The 24,723-nt window shown below is 37.0% G+C and overlaps 1 protein-coding gene across 1 annotated transcript in view; it reads left to right on the forward strand.

The window, feature by feature from the left end:
* The window catches only part of FAM83B (family with sequence similarity 83 member B), a 50,204-nt gene extending 26,091 nt beyond the window's left edge, over window positions 1-24,113 (forward strand). The window contains exons 3-6 of the mRNA XM_017814499.1: window positions 10,878-11,042; window positions 19,555-19,679; window positions 21,746-23,807; window positions 23,844-24,113. Coding sequence (XP_017669988.1) covers window positions 10,878-11,042; window positions 19,555-19,679; window positions 21,746-23,807; window positions 23,844-24,113 — 2,622 coding nt within the window. The remainder of the gene's footprint in view (window positions 1-10,877; window positions 11,043-19,554; window positions 19,680-21,745; window positions 23,808-23,843) is intronic.
* Window positions 24,114-24,723: the final 610 nt, after the last annotated feature.

The following is a 24,723-nucleotide window of genomic DNA, read 5'->3' on the forward strand; positions in this document are numbered from 1 at the left end:
TGGGGTTCAGTGTTGAAAATGTGTTTATACAGGATTCTTGAGGAAATCAAGTGGAGGAGCGAGAAGGCAGACTGACTCAAACCTTCAGTCCATTCCTGATCTGAGAAACCCCACAAAATGTACTCTTAAAGGTGGCAAAACCCCAAAATATTCTCAAGAACTGTTGCCTAGATTAGCTGAAAGCTCAGACTTTTATTTTGACTCTTTGATAAGCAGCCAATTATTTTAAGATTTCTTGAAGGAAATCACAGAAAGAGCCTGCATGGCATATCAAAAAGTAAAAAAATAATTTAGTTCTAATTACTGTTAGAACTTTTAAATAAAATAGTTAAGTCTTGTCACATTTTTGGGCATTGTTTGTTTTTGGGCAGTCACTAAATACTGCATACATGAATAAATGAGTGCTTCTACTTAAAAACAAATTTAAACTTAAAAGTATAGCATTACAATATTAATTCAAGTAGCCTAAACATTCCCTAAATATTAAGAGATCCCATGAGAACGCACATATTAAAGTTGTTAATACTCTTTTAAATAAAAAAAAAATATTTCTGCAGCAACAAGTCTTTGAAATTCATCATAGAGAAGGCTGGAGGCTAGAGAAATACTTTTTATTTTCGTCATGAATTGCCAGTGTGGTGTAGCTGAATATTAGGCTGTCAGAAATCCTAGCATTTCCTTTCTGTTTGCTTTCCTCAGGAACAGCTTGGCAGCTTCTCAAAATAACAGCTGAATATGAACATTCTGAAGAGCTAAATACAAATATTAAAATCTTTCTACCCAACCAGCTGCAGCCCACATGGCACTAGGAATACAGCAATGATATCAATGGCAAGAGAAAAAAAAGGGCAGAGTAATATCCCTAATGCATTCTCTCCGTCATCTGTGCTGCCTTATGTTCTTCTCTATAGGAACTCTGCCCACTTCTGTTCTCAGAACACAGCTTGCTTCTTAAATACCAAAAGCAGTTTAGTTATCGATGGGAGCATTGCAAGCAGGAAGGAAAGTGTTAAGATTGAGCATTGTGAATTCTTGTTGTTTTAATCATGCATGATAGTTCTTTGCAGATTTAGGTAAATATTTTCTTGTCTATGGTGTGTCAGTTGCTGGGCAGCAGCTGTTTCTTCGCAGATCCTTTCTTTCAAGGATTAGGTTTTTTAATGCTTCTTGGAAAGTCCCCATGAAGACTTCCTGGAATGTCCCCTACCATCTTCTCTTGGCATGACTTGCTGAAACTCAGTTCTGCATGTGTGGAAGTAAAGCTTCAGAGGAATTATCGCCTCTGCTGCTGGCTGAAGGGAGATGGTGTCTCCTGTAATTTGGTTAGCTCAAACTGAGTTCTTGCTAGTCCTTCAGCCAGAATAGCAACTACCAAACCCATAGATAAGACCACATTTACTGAATTAATGTAGCTCATTCCCATATGTTTTGCAAGATAAAATTTCCAGTTGCATGAATTTGAAGAGGTAACACAGAAGGCATCATTTAAGATGGTATATGTATGACTTGGTGGCTTGGCCTGCAACAGCTTTCTGCAAGGTAATGCAGAAGGGTACTGTACATTCACTTTTCAGAGGAAACGGTCTTATCTGCATTTCAGAGAACTTTTGTTTTGGTTTTAGCTTCACTTTTCAAAGAGCTAATCCTGATCTTTTGATCTGCTTTTTAAAACATGGCAAGCTACACAAAAATTGCCAAATTGAACAAATGGCAGAATTCTCGTGTAGTTGTTTAGAAGACTGTTCATTGTAAAAAATTTATCTTTGCAGTGTATTTTAAGGTAAAATTTTGTCCTTCTTCAGAGCTCCTGTTTTTACTATTGTATTATTTGCTGCCAGAATCAGAACATTTTCCCTCATTACTGATAGCTACAAAGTTCCTCTACCACACATCTTTTGTATGTGTTTCTTGAACAGAACAGATAAGCTTCACCATGTGAACCACACAGTTAGACACAGTTAAACTATATAGTGCCTTATGTGGTTATCTGCATTCGTAATTTTCTAAGAATAGATTGCATTGGTTTTCCTTGTTGTATTGCAGGAGATTTCTAGAATTTTAGTTTACCTTTTGTTTTCTGGACAGTGAACTTTTTCATATGAATTTTTGTTGGTTTTCAATGTGTCTGACATTCTGTTGCAGAGAGAAGCTGTTGAGGTTATTGAAGGCTGCTGATGTTGAAGTTTTTATACCATTTAAACTTAGTTTTCACTTTAGAATTCTTAGGTTGTGCTGGTGGTATGTGACATAAAATGAGGCTTGGTGATCAGAACAGAAGGTGTACCCAGTTTGAGGGACTCTGTTTTTCTATCCTCTGAATTAATGATGGAAATGTTTTGGAGCAGAATGAGGAAAAGAGGATAGTGAGGGTTAGCAGAGCTGATTCTCAGGTAATGTAGCTGCCTGTAATAGTGCCAGACTTCACCCTGTAGTTAACTAAATTGCTTTTAAAGAATGCAATAATGAAAGAACATTTCAAAGTACACTGCATGGTTATTCTCTATTGCTCTGTGACTGTAGAGCCAAATTAAATAAATTAAATAAGATCGCAGGGAGTCAATTATGATGATAGTACGAGTAGTGACAATACAACAAGTAGTGACATTAATTTCATGAAGTTGCATAGGTATAAATGGTCTCAGTATTTGTTCCCTTACATTTCCATGGAAATTGTAGGAGAATGGATCATACTCAGATGTTTGATGACTATGTCTATTATTGTATTAGGCTGTATTTACAGAGGAGGGCTCCCCTCAACATACTGCTCTTTGGCACTTTATTGCAAGACTTCTCATCTGTTACATTTGCTTTGTGAGACCTCAGCGATTCATCCAGCACAAAGGTGACCCAAGATGTTCAGGTGCAACTCACAATGGTTTCAAAGTATGTATTGCACTGGAAGAATGTGTTGTGCAAAACATTTCAGGGCTGTCTTCAATTTTGAAAATTAATATGAAATTAATGAACATTCCTCTGAGAAGTACTCTGCATGCTAGAAAGTAAGGATAACAGGAGATTTATTAGGATGCTGCTAATACGCATTGCAGCAAGTGTAAACTGGATCTAAATCTTCAGCCTTAAAAACCAGCATAACGTAATTAAAAAACACACAGTAACTTGTGGGACGTATTGTATAGCTTACTAGTGGGAAGGTTGTCTGCACTGATCACAAAATTTGTCTCTCCTTCTTTTATGGTGCCTGAAACCCACCTAGTCAATTTGCTGCCTGCCTTCTGTTTCTAATAGCAAGATAGGCAGTACCCTGTCTTCTTTCTGCACGGTTGCAAGCACCAGCAATTGCCAGCTCTCTGAGAAAGGCTAGATTCGGATAGCACTGAGCCTGTGCCACAAGGAGATTCTCCCCAAAACAGAGATTTGCGAAAAGGGATTTGCCTTGAGTACCAGAGGAAAGGTCAATGAAAAAAGAATTAAATTTCTGTCTGAGATGCAGTTCTTTGGCCTTGGGGTGAGAAAGGGTGGTGGCATTCAAAAGCACTGCACAGCAATATGGATTTTTGTCATATCATGCCCAAAGTAAGCCTTGTGTAGGCTAAAAGAAAACAATATTCTTGCAGTGTAGGGTAGGTTTTTAGCATTATTCCTTACTAGGTTATTGGTATTGGTTTCTCTAGTAAAGCCTGACCTAAGGAAGCAGTTTCATTAGAGGATTCCTGTATTTTTACTGTTTATAGCAAAGGAGTTGTTAAATGGCACACGCTGCAATGTATATTTTAAAGAATTATAATCAGTGCTCATGAAAGGAGTGGTAACACTGAGATAATGAAACTGTCAGTAGTTCACAAACTAGACTTACTGAGCCCTAGCAGTAAAGGCCTTTCATTACATCTGTGCCTGAATTTCAGTACACACCCATTAAAAGGTTGATTTTGATGTCCTAAAACTGCTATAAAGGTTAAAATCCATTGATTTTTTTTCTTGCCAAAAATGGGAGAAGTAAAGCAGAAAAATTCTTTTATTTCTCAATGTTCCTTATTTATGGTCTTTTTGTTTTCTTTAAGCCTCATAGCATAGTTTGTAATTACTACCAAACATGGCAAAATTTGCTTGCATTGTGACAATGATGGGAGTGAAGATCTCTGAATCGTTGATTTGCAGACTTGGTCAGTTGGAAGGGACCTCAGGAGTTATCCAGTCCAACCTTCTACTTAAAACGTGGCTAGTGGTAGTATCTGACCGGTTTGCTCAGGGCTTTATCCAGCTGAGTCTTGAAAACCACCAAGGATGGAAACTGTACAACTGATCTGGGCAACCTGCTCTACTGCTGGGCTACCTTTGTGGGAATAAGGGGTTTTCCCTATATCCAGTCAGAACTGTTCTTGTTTTGGTTTGACCATTGTCTTTTGTCCTGCCATCACTGTGAAGAACCTGACTTTGTCTCCTCAAGAACCTCCCTAAGGTAAAAGCACCAGCGTGGTGGTTTGAGACCCTCAGAAATCCAGTTTCCAAGTTCAAGCACCCCTCCCACAATTTGCCCCACTGTGAGAGGGTTTTCAGACAAAACACAACTACTCAGCATTGGGGGAAGGGAAAAAAAATACTTACAAGGTTTATTTACATACATATATATATATAGGTAACAACTTAACTATCTTTTTACGATAAAATAATATATTTACGTTAGATCTAATTTCTCTTTTTCTTCAACAAGAGTCCAAGAAGAAAAGAGAAAAGTCCTTTTGCCACTTTTCAGGTCACAGTTCCTTCATTTCAGCTTCTGTGGTATTAGTTAGTGTCTTTCATTTTTTAAGGCAGCAGATTTAAGTATTGCATTCAGAATTTTTCTGTTCTTACTTTGTGAAAATTCCAATCCCTCGAGCCCGAGCCTTTGGGGGATTTCCTTGGAGACTTTCACTCCTCCTGAGTTAGAACATTTAGGGCAGCTCTCAGTTCAGTCTTTGCCCCAAGCATCCTACCAGAGCTCCTTTGCTCTGTCTCAGCTTGCCAGTGTGGCAGCAGCAGCAGGGGGAGGGGGCAAGGCCACCTCCTCCGCATTCCGTCCTGGTCCAGCTCTCAGGATGTCTCCAAGCTCTCAGCTCTTCTCTCTCTCTCTCTAACTGCTGCTGCATTTCTGGACTCCCTAAGAGTTTGGAAGTCCACTCCTCCTCTCTTGGAGGTTTCAGGGTTTTGGGAAAGTAATTCAGTCTTACCCCCAAAACAGCTTTTGCTGAGTTTTCTCTGTTTTGTTGCCAGCTCTCCCTCCTGCAGGAACATCTCTGTGTCTCTCAGCTGGCTGCGTGCCATCTCGCTGCTGCTGGCTATCTTTTTGGCTTTCAGCCACCGTTCTCTGTTCAGTGCTGCTCCACCACTGCTTTCAGTGTCTTCTGCTGCTGCTGATAGTGAAGAAACTCCCCCAGCCCTTGGCCACGGGACCTGGTCCAGTTTTAACACTCCACCGGGTCTCCCGTAGTCTCAGCTGGGGGCTGGAACCCTTGGCCCCCAGCGGGACTTGCTGGCCCCTCTCTCCTCGTGGCTCAGACCATGGCTACCTCTCTTCCAACAACGTCATCCTCCTTCTTTTCCGGCCTGTTGCAATATGTTGATTTCTACAGTAGCGAAATGTAACTTCTGATTGGCCCTGGCACATCAGGAACACCACCCCCCCGGGGTTAACCACTTTCTAACTCCAAGGGGAAAACACTTCTTATCCTAGGACAACCAGGAACTGCTGCAGGATTCCCTGAAGCTGCCTTTGCTCCAGACTGAACAAACCCAGCTTCTACATTTACTCTTCATAGGACAAGTGCTCCAGCCCTGAACATCTTGGTGGCCCTCCCCTGGACATGCTCAGGAGATGTTTAGTTATAGGTGTAACTTTTGGGATTGGCAACTTCTTTCTACATAAGCTTTTGATTAGAGTTAGTTTCTAAAGATGAGAAACATTTAAGCAAATGTAATGCAAACAAATGGGCCCAAACTAGCAAAAGCTGACCCTGTAACATGATAGATGCAACAAAACTCAGCATCAGCCTCCATTTTACAGTGTTTTGCCATGTTTTCAGGTACTTATTCTCCTGATTTGAAAGAATAAGCAAGATTTTGCAGGATATTTGAGCTATAACTGTTTGTTTTAACCTTCAAAACAAGTGTGTTTGTGTCTTTCGTGAACCTTTTCAGTAGTGTTTTGTGTAGTCATTTAGCGAGTCATTTCCCGAACCTGAAGATTATTAAAAACTTTTAAAGAATGAAATGAGCTTTGTGTTAGAATGACCTGATATGTGAGAGATAATGAGTTTTAAAATAGTATTTTCCTCTCTAAGGTAAAAATTAAGTAAATCAGATTACTGAAAAATATGTTTTAGAATATTTGCATAAAAATTGTACTATTCAACAAAATTATACTTTCCTACCTATACTTAAATGTTTTTAAAATGGTAAAGTAGTGTGTGAAGCTTTACTTTTCTATTGCAAATCATAGTCTTAAGTGTCAGGATAGTAGTATGAATAAGAGCATAAGGATGTACTGCCACCTTCATTTAAGCTGAACAAATTGTCAGCTTCATTAGAAGTAATTTTATGATTATTGACTTCAACAGATTTTCTTCTTCTTTAAGGATGTCAATGAAACCAAATTTTAATCTTAAAAAACATCACTAAAAAAAAAGAGTTGGTGGACAAGATGAAAGTAGTGACAAAGATTATTTAAATTTCATTTTGGGGGAAGAAAACTAGCATAAAAACCTGTTTTCTGCCCTGTCTTCATTTTTAGTTCGTCACTGAAATGTGCTCTTCTGTCTAATGCCGATCCAGGTGATGGTAGTTCCCTCTTGCTGTGAATAGTTTCAGTGTTATGTGATATTATGCATAGCAGGTATCCTCTCCAACAATTGTTTTCTCCTCTCTGAAAGTGTAAAATGCTTAGTTATTCCCAAATGAGGGTCACTTCTGATCAAGGTGATAATCAGTTTGTCAAGGTTTGGAAAGTTCTCCCAGAATTCTGTTGCTTTCACCAGAAAACTGCTGTACCCAGACATTGTTACTGGAATGGTTGGATGGCCAATTTATTTGCTACAAAAGCACCAGTGGTTGCTTTTGAAAAGACCTCTGCGTTTTGGAAAACAAATATGCTTTGGATACAAAATGGCAGTTTATAAGGAAGACTACTCTATGATCCTGGAGCATTCTGTCCTGGGGAGATTTTCTTGACACAGGATAGTGTTGATATGCCCAAAAGAAACAGAATTTTTATTTTGTGAAATAGACAATTTGCTGATGTGTTTTATGCAATTTGAATTGTATCCATTTTTCTTCCTTGCTGGAATTCATTGTTAGGTGGCTTCTTCTTAAAAGTACCGGGGTGGAAAGTAGCTCTAAAATTGCAAAAAGAAATGTAAAAACAAAGTAGCAAAATCTTTCTTCTAAAGTGATGCAGCAAGTAAATAATCCTGCAGCTGTTAGAGCTTTAATTAAGTAGGTACACATTGTAGAATAGTTCTTTTGAAGTAACTTCCTAATCTTGGTTTCCTTAATTAATCAGAATTTGGGACCCTGAATATTATATTGGCTTTTTCTTTTCCCAAGTGCAGTACTCCCTTCTGCTGCAAACGTACAGGGAAATGTGCACCCACAGCCCCAATTAAAAGGAGAAAAATAAAATATACAAAAAAAAGAAGTTTAATACATTTAAAGGTCAGAATATTTTGTGACATGTATGGAATACACTCTTTCTGAATCAAATTCTCTAGTTTATGGTCAAGCAGCTCATTTGGTTTATAGAAATCAGTGTACAGAAATGACCTTATCACTGTAAATTACTTTTTGCGTATTATAAGTATCATATGTTTATCATATGCATTGTTCAAATTTGGCACTCTCCTCCAACAATTGAGCCTAATTATGTTTGTGTTGGATAGATTAATTCAGTAATTTACTAAGAGTAAGTGGGCAGGCAAATGAGGACATTCAACGAGAGTCATCTCTGGATTGCAGGGAATGCACAAATGGATGGCCAGCTGATTGTCAGATCATGACTGTGGCTTTGCATGTATGTACTTAAATTCTGCTAAGGACTTTACAGCCAGCACAAGCTTCAGGATTCAGAATGTTCCAACTCGAATAGTGAAATCTACATTTTCTTGCATGACTACTTGGTGCTTTGCAGAATAACTTCAAATTTAATAAGCTAAATGGTTTAAGAACAATTTTACTAGTGAAGATAAAAAGGGTTCCCCTATTCATTCTCAAGTTATGAAATATCTGCACAGTAGTGCACATGTCACCAACTTACTGGCCTGCTTGCTTATGTATTTATTTCTCTCCTTCCCTTTTCATAAAGCTAGATATGGCCATTCTAGTCAGTGTTGGATTTCAGTTTTTATTACTAATTCTTGCGGGGATTTTTTCTGCATATCCAGTTTATCAGTCTTTGCACATCCGCAGATGCTGCAAACATTTGAGTATCTTAGATATCTGCCACAGGAAAGTGAGGCTGTACTGTGGATGTTGAATATTTCATGTATTCATATAAGTGTACGCTAATGAATCCACTCAGGATTTTTCTCTTACATTTAAGTTGATCCAGAATGTAATGAGCACCCATTTCTTGAAGATCTGAAGAAAAGGAAAGGTTAGGAAGAAATTAGGGAGTTCAGAGGAAGGGCGACACAGGTGATGAGACAGAGACTATTTGAGAACAGACTTTATTTTTTGTTCTTTTTACCTACCACACTGATCTGTGTTGGCAGTTTTCTTCTCAGACACAAGTGAAACAAGACAGGTGAATAAATAGGGTTGCCGTGTTCAGTTAACATTGTGTATCTCAGAAACAAGACCAAGCAGAAGGTGCAGTCTGAAAGTGATGGGGTCCTTAGAGTCAAGATAAACTTTTGTGCTTTTCAGTGTTTAGATAAAGAAATATATTCTGTACTGTTAAAAAACACATTTGGGTTTTATTTTCAAAATGTTGGTAAAACAAATGAGGTAGAACATAGTCATATTACCTAAGATTTTTGAAAGAATTGAATTCTTTCATGCTGTTCATTTCCTCTCTGACTGATGGATTTGTGGTCTGTTTATTGCCAGGTGACATGTTACGATAAGGCCAAGTTCTTTCCTTTTTACTACTTCAGGAGCTGTCTTTTTACCTTTTCTAATGACATTGTTATTTTCCTTTTATTTTATGTTAAGTCATTAATATTTGTAGTGTTTTAAATACGTTTGGCATAAGTGAAACTTTCAGTTCTGGGCAGATAGGATTCAAAAAGGTAATTCATACAACTGACCAGAGACATGACTTTTACCTGGGCGGGTGCAACAGCATTTACCAAATTTTGTGAATGAGGTAAATGTTTCAGTTCCCGAATAAAATGAGTGATTGCAGCATTAAAGTTGAGGTACAGGTAGTTTAAAGGTTAATGTAAATGGTAAAAACCTGCTTTGATACCTGTGAAAGGCATTACTTGGTTTGAATTTGCACCTAAGACATCTCACTTGAACTTTTCATGAAGACTCTAGTAGATAAAAGTACTATCTTTAAAAGCTACACAGACACTTGTTCTTCCTCTGTTATTTCCTTTAACGTTTCAACACTAGTTCTTTCCGAATTGCTAATATATGTCAACAGTACAACATCTCCATATGTATCTCCAAAATACCATTAGAGGGACATTGCTTCTCCCAATCAGACATTATCCCTATGGATTGAAGGGCGTCAGTAGCTGGCGTTCAGCGCTCTGATCTTCTTGAACCAGGCTCTTCACCAGCTGAGGAAGTTTACTCCCAGTAAGAGTGCAGAATCAGTTCCAACCCTGAAGTCCTCAACTCCTCCAGCTCTTCAATGTCTGCTTACTGGATACTTTAGGCTCTCGAGCCATTAGCTTTAGAGAAAATTATGAAAGATTAAGAAGCCCCTTATACAAAAACTTTATCTGAATTTTTTTTAATCCACACTGCAGTTATATTTTGATGGTTTAGTTTTTTTCCACTGTACTAGTATTGCTGGTTTTCCATTCCTTTCTCTTTCACTGAATTTCCTTTTCCTCACATAACCAGTCACTATATACACCCATGTCATGGTTTAACCCCAGCTGGCAGCTGAGGTCTTCACACCCACTTGCTCACTCACCCCCTCAGTGGGATGGAGGAGAGAATTGAAAAGAAGTAAAACCTTGTGTGTGGAGATAAGAACAGTTTATTAATTGAAGCTAAGTAAAATATAATAGTAATGTAAGGATACTATTGATGATTATAACAATAATTGTAATTAAAAGGAGAGAGAGAGAGAAATAAAACCCAAGAAAACAAGTGATGCACATTACAACTACTCACCACTCGCTGACCAATGCCCAGTCAGTTCCTGAGCAGCAATTCTCCCCTCACAACCAACTCCCTCCTGTTTATATGCTGACCATGACACTGTGGTATGGAATATGCCTTTGTCCAGTTTGGGTCAGTTGTGCTGGCTGTGTGCCCTCCTGGCTTCTTGTGCACCCATTTCTTGGCAGAGCATGGGAAACCGAGAAGTCCTTCACTTGGGTAAACACTACTTAGCAACAACCAAAGCATCAGTTTGTTACTAGCATTATTCTCATACTAAATCCAAAACACAACACTCTACCAGCTGTACCAAAACAAAATTAACTCAATTCCAACCAAAACCAAGACAACAAGACAACCCACAACACAATGTTTTGCCAGACTTTAGTACTTGTGATGAATGTCACACAAGCAATCACTTGACTTCTCAAAAAAATCCTGTGGTTTTGAAAAGCTTTCCATGTTAAGTGGTACCACATGGAAAATAGAACTTTTTAATGTGTAAAAAAGATTAGAGTGTTAGCTTCTCAGTGCAACCTTCAGTGAAGAGTTCTATATATGTGTTTATGCAATACAATAATTTGTGTATTTTCTGTTTTATTCAGGTCATTGCCATTGTTATGGATATGTTTACAGACGTGGATATTTTTAGAGAAATCGTGGAGGCATCTGCTAGAGGGATAGCAGTGTATCTTCTGCTTGATGAGTCAAACTTCAGTCACTTTCTGAAGATGACAGAGAAACAAGGCTGTCAAGTTCAGAGGCTCAGGGTAAGGCTTCCTGTTGCATGAACATTCACTTTATTCCTCCGCAGCCTACTGAAAAGTGACTGTTTTGAAAAAGTGATTATCACATACTGATTTTTCAAATCACAATCAGATATAAATAGGTAAGCTCGCAGCAGAACTTTCTCTATGGATATTTTTTCTTTAGAAAGCATATTTTTCATATTATTTATAAAATAATTTTCCATTATTGTGTATTTAGAAATACTGCATGTTTGAAAAACTAAGCCTTTTTTTCTTTCTCTTAAAGTTACCTGCAAATAAAGTCATAAAACTTATATAAATTATTAAATTGTGTAGTTCATTTTATGATCTTTTTCTTTAAGGTATGCATTAAAATATTTTAAGAGGCCCAAGATTCTATTTTATTAGTGTTTTCCTGAAAATCCGTATTATCATATCTGTGAACTATGTCTTAGAGAGTATTACTTTTAGACATTAAATATGTAATTTTGTCCTTTGAGAGATAACAACGTGACTAACATTTACCTTTTCACAAGATGTCCTACACTGCCCTAATATTTAACAGGGATTAGAATACAAACCATGAGCTGCACTGAACTGACATAAATGCTTCATAAATACTTCTAGATTTACTCTACTGCTAATAGTACTGAAAAAGTTCCAAAGATGTTGTCAGTCCCTTTGCAAAGCTCTGAGCACTGCCTTGGCTGAACTTCTGTATAGTTCCATTTGCATTTCCTTGCTTCTGTAACTAATCAAGCCATGTTCATGCCAGGCAAAAATATTATAAAAACTCCTCTTAGCAGCACTTATTTTAAGAACCCAGTCCAAAAATCAGATAGAGTTGTGGTGTATTTGTAAGGATAAAGAGGACTTTTTAGTAGGGAGTAAACCTGTATTTTATACTAATTTTTACTCTGAAGTGTTGACTTTAGTCCTTAAAAGTATCTCCACTCAGAAAAACAGTGCTTGTTTCTTGTGTATGAGTGTGTGGGATTGCTCTATGGTGGCATAATGTACAGAGCTGTGGGAACTTCTGGAAAGAAATACCAAAACCATGTTGTCGTTCTATAAACACTAGTCGTGATTGCCTTATGAAATCAGTATTTGTAACTTGAGATACCACCATTTACTGATTACTTGGGTTAATTATGCTGTAGAGGTTGCAAAGTATGGTCTATGTCTATATATGGAATGGGTTTCATCCTTCCAAAACAAAAGAAATTACAACCATGCATTTCAAGTGTTATCTCAAAAATGTCATAGTATGCATTTTCAAATTAATTCCATGAATTTGTATGTACAGCTTTTTCAAAAATTTAACTGGTTTTGAGTGGATTCGAGATTGTCTTTTTACTACAACTTTGTAGACCTATAGGTATTTATGCTGTTGTTGAAAGAATTAATATGCATACATTAGAGTGTATTTTATATGGATTAGTCTGGAATCGAGAGGTTTGGACTTGGCCTCTTCAGTGACATTGTATTTTATATGTTCCTTTTTTGTAATAGTGGGAGAAATAAAATACATCTTCACTCTGCAAGGTTTACTTAGAATGCTTTGAGTTTTATCAGAAAATAAAACATATATGCCAAAGAGCTAAGCAGTAATCCTGTTGTGTGCTGCGTTTCCAGTTTAGCTTGTAATAAAGCTGTTCAAATTAATGGTCTTCCCATCCAAGTGCTACTCCCAGTGACTGTTGCTCTGAGAATAGCAGCTTACTACTCCTGCAATAATTGCTACACCTTTCTAGAGGATAAAGAAAAACTGGAGATGACTATAAAGAACAGTCAGTACTTCAGAGATGTTTTCTCCCTTTCCCTTTTTCCCATCACCTTAAGGTTGAGTAAAAAAAGGTTCAGAAAAAAAAATAACATCTTCAACTTTTTGTACTCTTTGCTTTTGGTCTTCCCCTTCTGTTTAGTGAAGGCAAGAGGATAGAGTTGTATGGATCTATTTGTTTTCCTGAAGATGGAGCACCAGCAGCATCAGTCTTATTATTCTCTAGCATGATTTGGTTCAGTCTTAAGAGTATGGCTGATGCTTCTTAGGCTATGCACTCATGATGAGTTTTTGTAAAGCTTTTCAGACCCTACACCTTCTCTCTCTCTTTTTCTCTCCCTCTGAATCAGTAAAAAATGAGATGCAATGATGAGCGAAACTGTATTTTTTAATTCATATTTGCAATTAAGTAGTCTTTTATATGGAAAAAAAGAGGATTTTATTCATAAATCTGCATTAAATGTCTGCACAGCCGGTTTTTCTCATCTGTAGTCTGACTTCGTATCAGGGCATGTTTCCCTCTTTATTGAAAGATGTAATTGAAGAAATGAATAGACTATATTTTCTGTAATTATTTTGTGAATTCCATATAGGAGAATGTGAAATCAGAGATTAACTAGGAGCTTTTTTAGTCTTTCCTATTGCATGTTTTCTTGTGGGTTGTTTACTTAATGTTTGCCTTAACATCACCAGTGGAACTCAGATAAATAATCATCTTCCTGTACTTTCCCATTTCTCTTTCCCTGGTTTCATTTGTTTCCTGACTGTGTTATATTTATCCTTAGTAATTACTGCATTTCTTTTTTTTTTTTTTTCTCTACCTAATATTCTTTTGATTAACTTTGTCACTGCTCTGACTTGTTCGGTCAGCAATTCCTTTGCATTGAAGATGAAGAGTTGTTACAGATTCAGACTTTTTTTCAGGTGATTTTTCAGAAACTAATAACTAAATTTTTTGCGGGTTTTTTTTTTTTCTGCTACTGACAGGTGCTACAGCAAACTGTGAAACAGATTTGAACTGCAAGACAACAATCCCCAGAGCCATCAGAATGCTCAGTGTATTTTGGTTTAGAAATGAAAAACCAATGTTGTAGGCAGTGGTGTTGCCTACAACAAGAAGTCAACCTAGCTCCTGACAAAGATCTGACACAGATCTTTGTGTTGTATTTGATATGAAGTGAGATGTGGCGGAGGTTCTATGCTCTTCAGAAACCTATTTTTACTCCTCTGTCAATATTGAAAAATCATTTTGCTACAGAAGAGTGTTGAAAGCAATTCAGCAGGAACCATTTATCTCCTGATACTCCTCTCAGTATTTTTAATGAATTGCAGGAAAGAGAAAATACAACCACTGAAGAATTGATTTTACTTTCCTTTTGTGAAGTCTACTTCCAGATATGTATGTTTAAATGCATAGTGGGAGCTACTCTCGAGACCTACTTGCAGCCTGTTTTTTCTCACCAGTGTTATCAAAATTATCAAAAATTTTCCAGTACTTCCACATCTGAGTCAAATTTGGTTACTGAATAGTCATGCACAGCATGATGTTGTATCTGTGAGCAAGCTTCTGTGGCAAGGGCCAGACTCCAGTCAAGTCTTGAGTGGTTATTGAATCAGATTCAGACAGAAGCAAACTTGAAAACTACTTAGCATTTGTACAGCACATATATATTTTTTTATATATATATGGTTAATAGCTCCTTTTTAAACTGGCAGCTTTCACAAGTGGAGTCCCCTGGGGATCAATACGGGGTCCAATGCTGTTTAATATCCTCATAAGTGATCTGGAAGATGGGATTTAGTATACAGTGACAAAGTTTACTAGTGATACCAAACTGAGTGGATACGTGGACACTTCAGAAGGGAGATCCACCCTGCAGGAGGACCTGGATTAGCTTTAAGGGTGGGCTAACAAGAACCTTATGAAGTTCGACAAGGACAAGGGTGAGGTCTTGCACCTGGGAGAACATAATCCAGGAGTGCTGCACAGGCTGGGATAGACCCAGCTGGGGAGTGGCTCTGTGGAAAGGCACCTGGGGCTCCATGGACAACAAGCTTAATGTGAGCGAGCAGTGTGCTGCTCCAGCAAAGAAAGCGAGCAGGATGCAGGGCTGCATCAATGAGGGCATCACCAGCAGAGATAAAAAACTCAGTATCCCACTCTACCCAACAACTGTCAGGCCACACTTGGAATACTGTGTTCAGTTTTGGTCCCCACTACTTAAAAAAGATGTGGACAGGGTGGAGAGGGTCTAGAGAAGGGCTACAGAGATTATCCAAAGTCTGGGAAGCTGCCAGATGAGGAAAGGCTGAGAGAATTTAGTTATTTCAGCCTTAAGAAGAGAAGGGGAGACCTTATCACCATTTTCCAGTATGGAAAGGCTAGCTGCAAAGAGGATGGAGGCTCCCTTTTTACAAGGAGTCACATGGAAAAGACGAGGGGTGTTGGGAACAAGTTACTCCTGGAGAGATTCTGGTTGAACACAAGAAAATTTTGTCACAATGAGAATAGTCAACCATTGAAATAATCTCCTTAGGGTAGTGGTGGATTTCTCAGCTGGACACTTCTAAGATTCAACTGGACAGATGTTGGGCCGTCTTGTCCAAACTGTGCTTTTGCCAAGAAAGGTTGGATCAGATGATCCTTGAGATATTCTGTGATTCTGTGACCTATTATATCTTAGAGGAGAGAGGCCCAGGATAATAAATAATATTAGCAATGAGGAACAATATGAGAAATTTGACTATTTTTCCTTTAAAACAGTTAGCTAAATATTAGGTAGACATGCATTTTCTTCTTTGTGCATATTCTTGACAGCAAGTACAGGGTCAGTAATTGAACACTGACAAAAACAGTGTCTACAAATAAAAAGTGCTGAAATGAAATAAGTACTCACTGTACTTATTTGTCATATTGGAGAGCTTTTACTGATGAAAATAAATGTATAATGGGGGTTATGTGGCTCTCTCTGAGATTATAGTGCACAGTTGTACATAAAAGGAGATTAGAGCTTGTTTCCCATTCATTGTTTAGGTTCCTTTTAACTGGATAGACCTGATGGCTATCCTGAAACTGCAGCCACTGGATGTTTTAAATATTCCTGAGTGTCCTACAACCTCCTTTTGGATGAGAGAGAACTTTTTGTTTGGCTTCAAAAACATCCATTAATAAATAAATTACTGCTTTACCCACAATTATGCAGTGGTGAGTGACACACTAGAGTAAGCAGGAGAGTCCTATAGCCTGAAGATGAAACCAGATAGGAAGGTGAAGCCCAGCATTTCATACAAAATGGGGCTTGTAATTCAGTATGTGTATATTTACTGCTTCTGATCCTAAGTGGAATGCATTGTAACAATATATCCTCAAAGATGGTCTGTATTTTATGTGATTATTCAAAGTATGCATTCCTGGCACATAATTAGAGGGTTTGAAGCTGGTGAAGAATGCCAGATGAACTGTGGAGGAAAAGGAAGTGTTATGTGAGGAAGGTGAGCATGATCTCTGCCACGTGTCATGTTCTCATCTGGTACCTACCAAGGGAGGAAAAGAGTGCAGGATAGAGGCATCAGGATAGAAAAGCTGCAGGAGGAAAAATACTGAAGAGGAGGAAAGCAAAAAGGAGAACAGAGAAAGCGTTGACTACAATTTTAAAAAAAAAAACAACAACAAGAATTTAATGTAAATTTTACTCCTTTTTTAGATATGCCTACTTAAAATTATATTTCAATTTATGAGTACCTAAGGCAAAACTTTATTTTTTTTTTATATAGTATGGTAATTTGCAATCCATTAGCCTTGGTTGTGCCTCCAGCATTCCAGATTCCCAAGTGATATCCTGTCCAATACCTATCAGACCTTGTCTCAGTAAGATTTGATGTGTTCAATGGACATGTCTTTAGGCCGATGTTGTTATGGTTATTTGAAAACATATAAGTTGACTCTCAAGTTACCTTTTCAAACTATAATGTCATAAATATGATTCAATATAATTAAATATAAATCTGACATACACATACAATTATGTGGTATATAGAATTGGGTAAACCAAAGTAAATGCAAATTTCATTACTAACTAATGGAATTATTTTATAGTAAATAAGGCTTTACTATTATGGTTATCTTTAGAATGGGTAAATTTCAATATTTTTTTATCTTCTTTTTCAGGAATTACTTTTTCCACAGTATTTATCTTTAGAATAAAAGTTTTTTATTTAATTAGTTAAAGATTGAATAGCTGCTGGAGAAAAAACTTATTTTCTTCAATGGGCTTGTCTTGTTCAAAGTTAACAAAAACACTTTGGTAAAGCAGGAAACTGATTTTCGTTGGTAAGAAAACTTCTAATTGGAATGCAGAAAACTTGAAAGACACAATGCTAGATTGTCAGAAGTGATTAGCAGGTAGAGATGCAAACTTACATTCACCTCCCATTCAGTAGTGCAAATTGAGTTGTTACTTATTTGTTGTAGCTGTTTCTGAAAATAGACCTGAGCATTCACCACCTGTATTTTCACTTCTAAAATTTTTACCTTTTAAAATTTTACAGCACTTCTACATCCTACTTCTTTTATTTATCTAATTAAGAGATAAGCTTTGTTTTTAGCACATTTGCAAGACATTTAGTTCACAAACAAAAGTAATTCTTAAATGCTGTCTTTGTACATTTTAACTGAGTTGCATTTGTGTTGAAACACAGCTTGACAAAAATGCTAAGTGAAAGGTCACCAAATGGTGAATAAAATTTAAAGAACTTGAATAGCTTGAGTTAAACCATAAGATAGCAACACTGAAATATATACTGATTTAGAAAGTGTTATCTGGAAATGTGCTTTCATTTCATGGATATTGTCTCCTAATTTTTTGAATTTTCTGTTTGGAAAGATAAAATTCATTGGATTGTAGTAGACATTATTCTTAAAACTCCTACAACCTTTATCTACTAGAACTTCTTATGTTTTAGGTAAATGTACAAGTGCTCCCATAGACAATGAAGTCTTACGTAACTGTATTGCAAACTCAGTCATACTTTGTAGACTGGAATCTTAAATGCTCTTTTAAGTCTAAACATCTCTACAGCTTCCTGAGGATGGGAAGTGGAGAAGGAGATGCTGATCTCTTCCTCCTGGTATCCAGTGACAAGACATGTGGGAATGGTTCAAAGTTGCACCACAGGAAGTTTAGGAAGTTGGACATCAGGAAGCATTTCTTTAAGGAGAGAGTTGTCTAACACTGGAACACGCTTCTTAGAGGGGTGGTCAATGCCCCAAGCCTGTCAGTGTTTAAGAGACGTTTGGACAATGTCCTTAATAATTTGCTTTAACCTTTGGTCAGCCCTGAATTCGTCAGGCAGTTGGACTAGATGATCGTTGCAGGCCCTTTCCATCTGAAATAGTCCTATCCTATTTATTTCATCCTCCTGATTTTGCTGAATTTACTGTGTACATGATGTTTTCCATTTGCTTCATTAACAGCCCTAATTCACCTATACCTGACCTTTACAGAGCATGTCTGCTGTGATTTGCAGCCTATCCTTGTAGCAGTCCTGCGAAGCAAGACATTCCTCTGTATTCACAAGTCTTACGTTGCACCATTTCCATATATACAGACTATGTAATAATCATATAGATTCTGTTTTCTTACTGCCAATGCTAAACTATGGATTTCACTCCCACTGGAGTACTTGTAAATTACCACAAATTAGTGTTGCTAGAAAAAAATATGGCAAGGCTAGAAACTAAAGTAAATATTGTTATCATTCACAGCTATATTCCAAGATGTTTTCATGTCTTGTGAAGCGTTTTGTGTCTCACAGCCACATGAGGTAGATGCTGTAGGTTGGTTTGCATTGAATATAAATTTTAATTTTTCTATAAGCACCTCTGTGTACTAATTTCTTTTTTTTCTACATCTCCATGAGAATTTTTTGAAAATTCTTATTAGTACAGTTCATAAGGTGTAGTAGCACTTCTTTAAATTTTTTTTTATTTCTATGGACTTAAAGAAACAAGTGACAGGAGAGAGAGAAAAAAAGAATACACTGACTTAGCTGAATCAGTTTCATCAGTAGCCTGGGATAAAAATGAACCTCATTTTTGAGATAAAGTGGAAAATTTCCCAAGTACCATTTACTGAGTTCACATGAGTAAAACATAAAGCTTAATAGAATTAAAAATTAACTGCTGCATAGAGTTTGTGCTACCTATGCATGTTGTGTTAGCATCTCTGAATTTAGATAGGGAACCTTACTGCTGGTGAAACTTTGAGGGATTCTGGCACCACGTGACACCCTTCTCAGAGTGGGGTATATGTGTTCGTAGACACAGCAGCCTTGTTCAATTAAACTAAAAGTAATCCTGGCTCTTTAGGTGTTGTCTATGATTAGCTGAGATACTTGGAAATCTTATAAATATGTACAGCAGATGATGGAAAGAATTTTTTTTACAGCTCAAAACCTCTTCCCCTTGTTGAAGACTTCTTGTGCCAGAACCTCATTTCTGGAAGTGGTGGATATGGAAAAGTGGAATTTCCTTTTCTGTGGCGTATGGAATCTCATCAGTCTTGAAGACAAAGCAGTGACTTGCCATTTTGAGTCCCTAGGCAGGAAGTTGGATCAGAGTTTACTTCCCTGCAGAGTTTATTAATATGTAATAATGTAGCTTTTCTCCTACTGTTCCTCTGAATTTCAACCCCCTACGTGCTAATATGGACTACAGTAGACCAAGTAAAGTATTTTGATTGTCTTTTTCAGAACATGAGGGTGCGGACAGTGAAAGGACAAGATTATTATTCTAAAACAGGAGCAAAATTCCATGGAAAAATGGAACAAAAATTTATTCTTGTTGACTGTAAGAAAGTTGTATATGGTTCCTACAGGTAAGATCAGTCACTGAAGTGTCCATAGCAAACCTGTCATCTCAGCACTACTGCTATAGCAAATTTGGTCTTTTTCCTATTTGTAAGAATTCTTGCAGGGAAGCACATGCGTTCATTTGATTATCTTTTCTGTAATTTAACAGGTTACCAAAGATACTTCTTGCTAACTAGCCTAACAGGTCCTCTCTTTGTTTTTCACAAATAAGAAATAAGGCACGTAGGTTTTGCCAAACCTGAAGACTTACTAAAAAGGGAGGAAAATCCTGATTTGTCTTATATTGCCTGAATTGTTCTTGTTTAACATTTGCTTCAGAAAAGGCTACCAGAATTATTTTATAAGCTAGCTTGGATAGTTCCTCCACATAATAATCTTCTAAAGATAACATTACAGACTGACTGTGTGGCACTTAATGGTGGTCAAATTCAGAATTGCCCAAGTCTCTCTTTATGTTTGACTTTATTCTGCAGTCCATTTTATTTCCAGTGTATGTGTGCAAAGCGTAGGCTAGAAGAATTTACAGCTTTGCAGAGCTGGAAAAAAACTATGTTTTAACTCACACATTATTAAATATTTTCCTTCTTTTCATGCTACACTTTTCTCCTTTGGCCTGTGGAATTAGTTTCTGTCAGCATAGTGTCTGGGTACCAGATCCACAGCCACTGCCTTTCACAGATTTCCACCACTGTAAGCTTTTGAAAATATGACTTTTTATTTCCTTTGAGATTCAGCCCCAAATTCAGACTGACGTGTATAAATGATAGTGGGGTAGATGACAAGTTCATAAATTAATCAGTGTAAGACAGTGCAGGGAGTAGTCTTGACATCTACACACAGTGTTAAGGTCTGTGAGAATGCAATAGTTTTTCTCATTTCATTTTGAAAAACAACACTGCTTTAAGGCCTTGTACCACAGGCAGTGGAATCATCAATTTCTGTAGAAATTAAGCTTGTTTTGTAAAATAATATAGTTATTTATAACAGGAAATATGAGTCTTTCTGAACTGTCACTTTGAAGTCAATTTAAAGTTTGGGGTTTTGTCTCAAAGATTATGTGTTATTCTTAATTGTGAAAATCAATAGAAAAAAATTTATGTGGCATGATTTCATTTAATCTCAACACACTATTACTTCCTGAAAAATACAAAAATAGCAAGAAAAAATTACAGCAGCAAGCTATTTTTGTCAATACAACAAACCTATTTTCTAATATCCAGAAAAAAAGTGCAAATAAAATAAGTCTGTTGATTTAATTTTTTTTCTAGCTTTTTTAATGAAATTAGGATTTCAAAACAGGTTTTTTCTTTGTTGTAATCTACAAATTGCATGCTTTACACACCATGATATTAGTTTTGTTGCAACATCCTTAATGTACATATTAATTTATTTTATTTCATTTTGTAGCTGTAAAATACTTACAGATACTTAGCTTTGAGCATGTGTTCCATCTTTTACAACAGAGGAAAATTTGCTTCATCAAAGCATCATTATTGCAATAAAAGAAATGTTCATATCCAATTCAATGTGCATAGTAGAAAATGTAAAATTTTTAATGATTCTGAGCTACATCTTTTTGAAAATATGTTTAGAATTAAGTACATTAAAAACTGCTGAAGCAGTCCTGTATATTTTTTCAGATGTATTTTTTTTTCACAACATAACCACACAGTAACATTCTCTGACTGAAGACTAAATATAGTGGGTATAGTTAATCCTGCCTTAGTCTTTTTAGAGGTGATTTTTTCCATTAGCTATTTGTACTTCCCTGTTCTACATTTGTGAATACTTTCTTAGAATACTTTTTATAAGGGCAGTTATAAGGGTAGTTATAGACTCATTCCTGCTCCCACTGAAAGCAGTGGAAAGTTTCCAACTGAGTTTTATTGGTATTAGATTAGACCTTCTGAGTCTAAATTACATTAATCATTACCAACATTTATTTGTTTATGTATTTAGAAAGTATTTTTACAATCCCCAGGTTTGTGCAAAAGCTTCCATAGCAAGAAGCACTAGTGTAATACTTAAACTCAAAAGAACTGCATCTAATGGTCGTTTGTTCTTCTTTCAGCTTTATGTGGTCATTTGAAAAAACCAACCTCAGTATGGTTCAAGTTATCACAGGACAGCTTGTGGAATCTTTTGATGAAGAGTTCAGGACACTGTATGCCCGTTCTTCTGTTCCTAGCTCATTTGCTCCAGAACTAGTGCGGGTAAACAGTCGCAGGACACTCTGGGATAATGATACATACCAGCACTCAGTGTCTTCTTTGGCTTCAGTTTCTAGCCAAAGAAACCTTTTTGGTCGGCAAGACAAGGTTCACAAGATAGATCCTGTTTGTTGGAAAACTCGTGGAAGATATGCAGTAAATGAAATAGATAAATATGGCTTGAGAAATCAAGCCTATAATAAGCAACCATTTCATCCAGGTTTTAATGTGCAAAATCCAATCCAGCAGTATCAACCTAGTGAAAAAAATGAGCACTGGAAGAGACATAGTTATGCTGGGGAAAAGCCAGAAAGGACACCTTACCTGTTGCTCAACAGAGCTATTAACAGAGCCAACAATCCATCAAATACTTGGAAAATGCCATCTGATAGCCTTAGTATTGTTTCCTCATTACGAGGAGGATATGCAAATAACTACAATATTCCGCAGCAAAGTTTTGCTGATCAGTTTTCACGACCGAAAGTAAATCTTGCAGAAAGAAATTCAATTGTGCGGAGGTCTTTTAACGGGACAGATAATCATATCCGCCATCTGCAGCAAAGGATGCCAACTCTTGAACACACAACAAAGTCATTCCTACGTAACTGGCGAATAAAGTCATATTTGAATGATCAAACAGATTATCCGGTAGAGTCTAATGGGTCAGCTGTGGGTGACAGATATGATAGCTATGACACAGCTGAAAATATGAAAGCTCATGCACTGTATTCTCATTCTCGCTTGCGATCGTCGTTGGTGTTTCAGCCAACTTTACCTGAACAGCAGGAAGTAAGCAGCTGTGCAAGTTCTTCAAATTCAACTATAATTGGGTCAGAGGGAAGTGCAACACCTAAAGGGACATCTAATCATGCTCCAAGTGTGGAAAATGGAACAGATAATATTTCAGAAGACCTTAGCACAAACTTCCCTCTTAAATCAGATGCACCAAAAAACCACAGAATTCATATTGCAGACAGCACAAAACCTCCCATAAATTCAAATGCAACTGGTGACACATCACTTTATTTGTACACAACACTGTGTACAGACAAACATTCAGAAAATCTGAAGAACCTTCAGAATGAAAATGTGCTCAAAAGGAGAAGTTTTCCCATGTTTAATTCAAAGTCCATATTGGACCCTGGTGCCAACAAGCATGCATCCAATTATGTTTACAGCACATTGACTAGGCATAGACTTAAGCAACCAGTTGGTCCAAAACTTCCAGAAGACATGCTGAAGAGTGCTAAAAGTTTGCACAGTGTGACCAATCACTTGCCACAGGAGGAAAAGAACCTGAAAGGAGAGCTAAAGAGCCCAACTGCTAGCAAGGCAATCTCTATGGCGGTTCTCACTGAAGTGAGCAAGGAGGAGTCTAGTAAGGATTGCACATCAAAGAAAGAAAGTAAGAGTTCCCCAAGTTTTCTAAAGAAAGGATCCCAGAAATTGCGGTCATTTCTTAATCTCACACCAGACAAGAAGGAGAACTTGTCAAAAAACAAAGGTCCTGCCTTCTACAGGATGTGTAGTAGTTCTGACACATTGGTTTCTGAAGATGAGAATCAAAAACCAAAGATTTCTGAAAATAAGACAGATTCTTCCCCAAGGAGAAAAAGAAACACATCAACAAATTCTCAAGGGAGCTTGAACAGAAGTAAAGAAGATGTCACTGGTAGCCCAACAAAGTCTCCAAAGTCTCCAAAGTCTCCAAAGTCACCAAAATCTCAAAAACCTCCATCTGATGAAAGCAATAAAATGTGTCCTCTCTTGTGCCCCCTGGAAAGTAAGTTCATCGAAACTGCAGGAGATGCATCTACCCCAAGATTTAACACAGAACAGATTCAGTATCAAGATATGAAGGAAATCTCCACAAATACTGCTTCTGAAAGTGCTCCTGTTTCTGCACTTCAAAGAGCAAGTTCGGTGACACCACAGCTGGCAAATTCAAAACCCCAACAGGAGCTGAGATCTCGTTTGAGTGAAAGGCGTGTTTATAGTCGCTTTGAGCCATTTTGTAAGATAGAAAATGCTAGCCAACCTGCAGGAAATGCAGCCAACAGCAGTTCACATCTATCAGATATCAAAAGCAAGACCTTAGGGAATAATTATGGCAGGAGTAATCACATGGCCAGCTACAACTCAACTGCTTACCATCCGTTGCAGCCTAATGAAAATAAGCTGAGAGGATTTATGCAAAAGTTTGGGAATTTCCTACACAAAAGCAAGTAAAACTTTTGCTGATTATGTTGAAATACCGCAAGACTAGCAAAGCTGGACATAATCTTAACTGGACAAAGACTAGTGGCCAACTTTTGTACAGCTTGCTTGGGTTTCCTCTTGGGTTTAGGACATTGGAATTAATGTACATATTTTTAAAAATAATTATCCTAGAATTGTTATACTTTAATCTTTACAGAAATTCTTTGTCCAGAAGTTGCCTCAAGGAAGTTGTTTATAGTGTTTTTAATGTAAGATTAATTTTATATGTTTTCATATGAAGAAAATACATTCCAGCATATTGTAAGATTAAGCATGGGGCAAAAAAGATTCAGTATGTTTTTAAACTTCAGATAATACTGTTTCCAAAGATTTGCTCTATAAAATAGGATAGCACTAGGAATAGCGAATTGTATTTTTTCAGCATTTATGTACACTTTCAAATGATAAACACAATGTTAATGCATTGTATGTTACTTATCTTTAAACTAATTTTTGAAAACCTCTTTTAGTTTTCATCTTGTTAATAATTTACCCCATAGCATCTACTGAACTGTTTGAGCAGCAGATGGATCTATCTTACTTTATTGAATTTTCCTTGTAATATGATATTTTTCTGAAG

This window comes from Lepidothrix coronata, unplaced genomic scaffold (assembly GCF_001604755.1).
Source record: "Lepidothrix coronata isolate B3197 unplaced genomic scaffold, Lepidothrix_coronata-1.0 Scaffold45, whole genome shotgun sequence".
Lineage (NCBI taxonomy): Eukaryota > Metazoa > Chordata > Aves > Passeriformes > Pipridae > Lepidothrix > Lepidothrix coronata.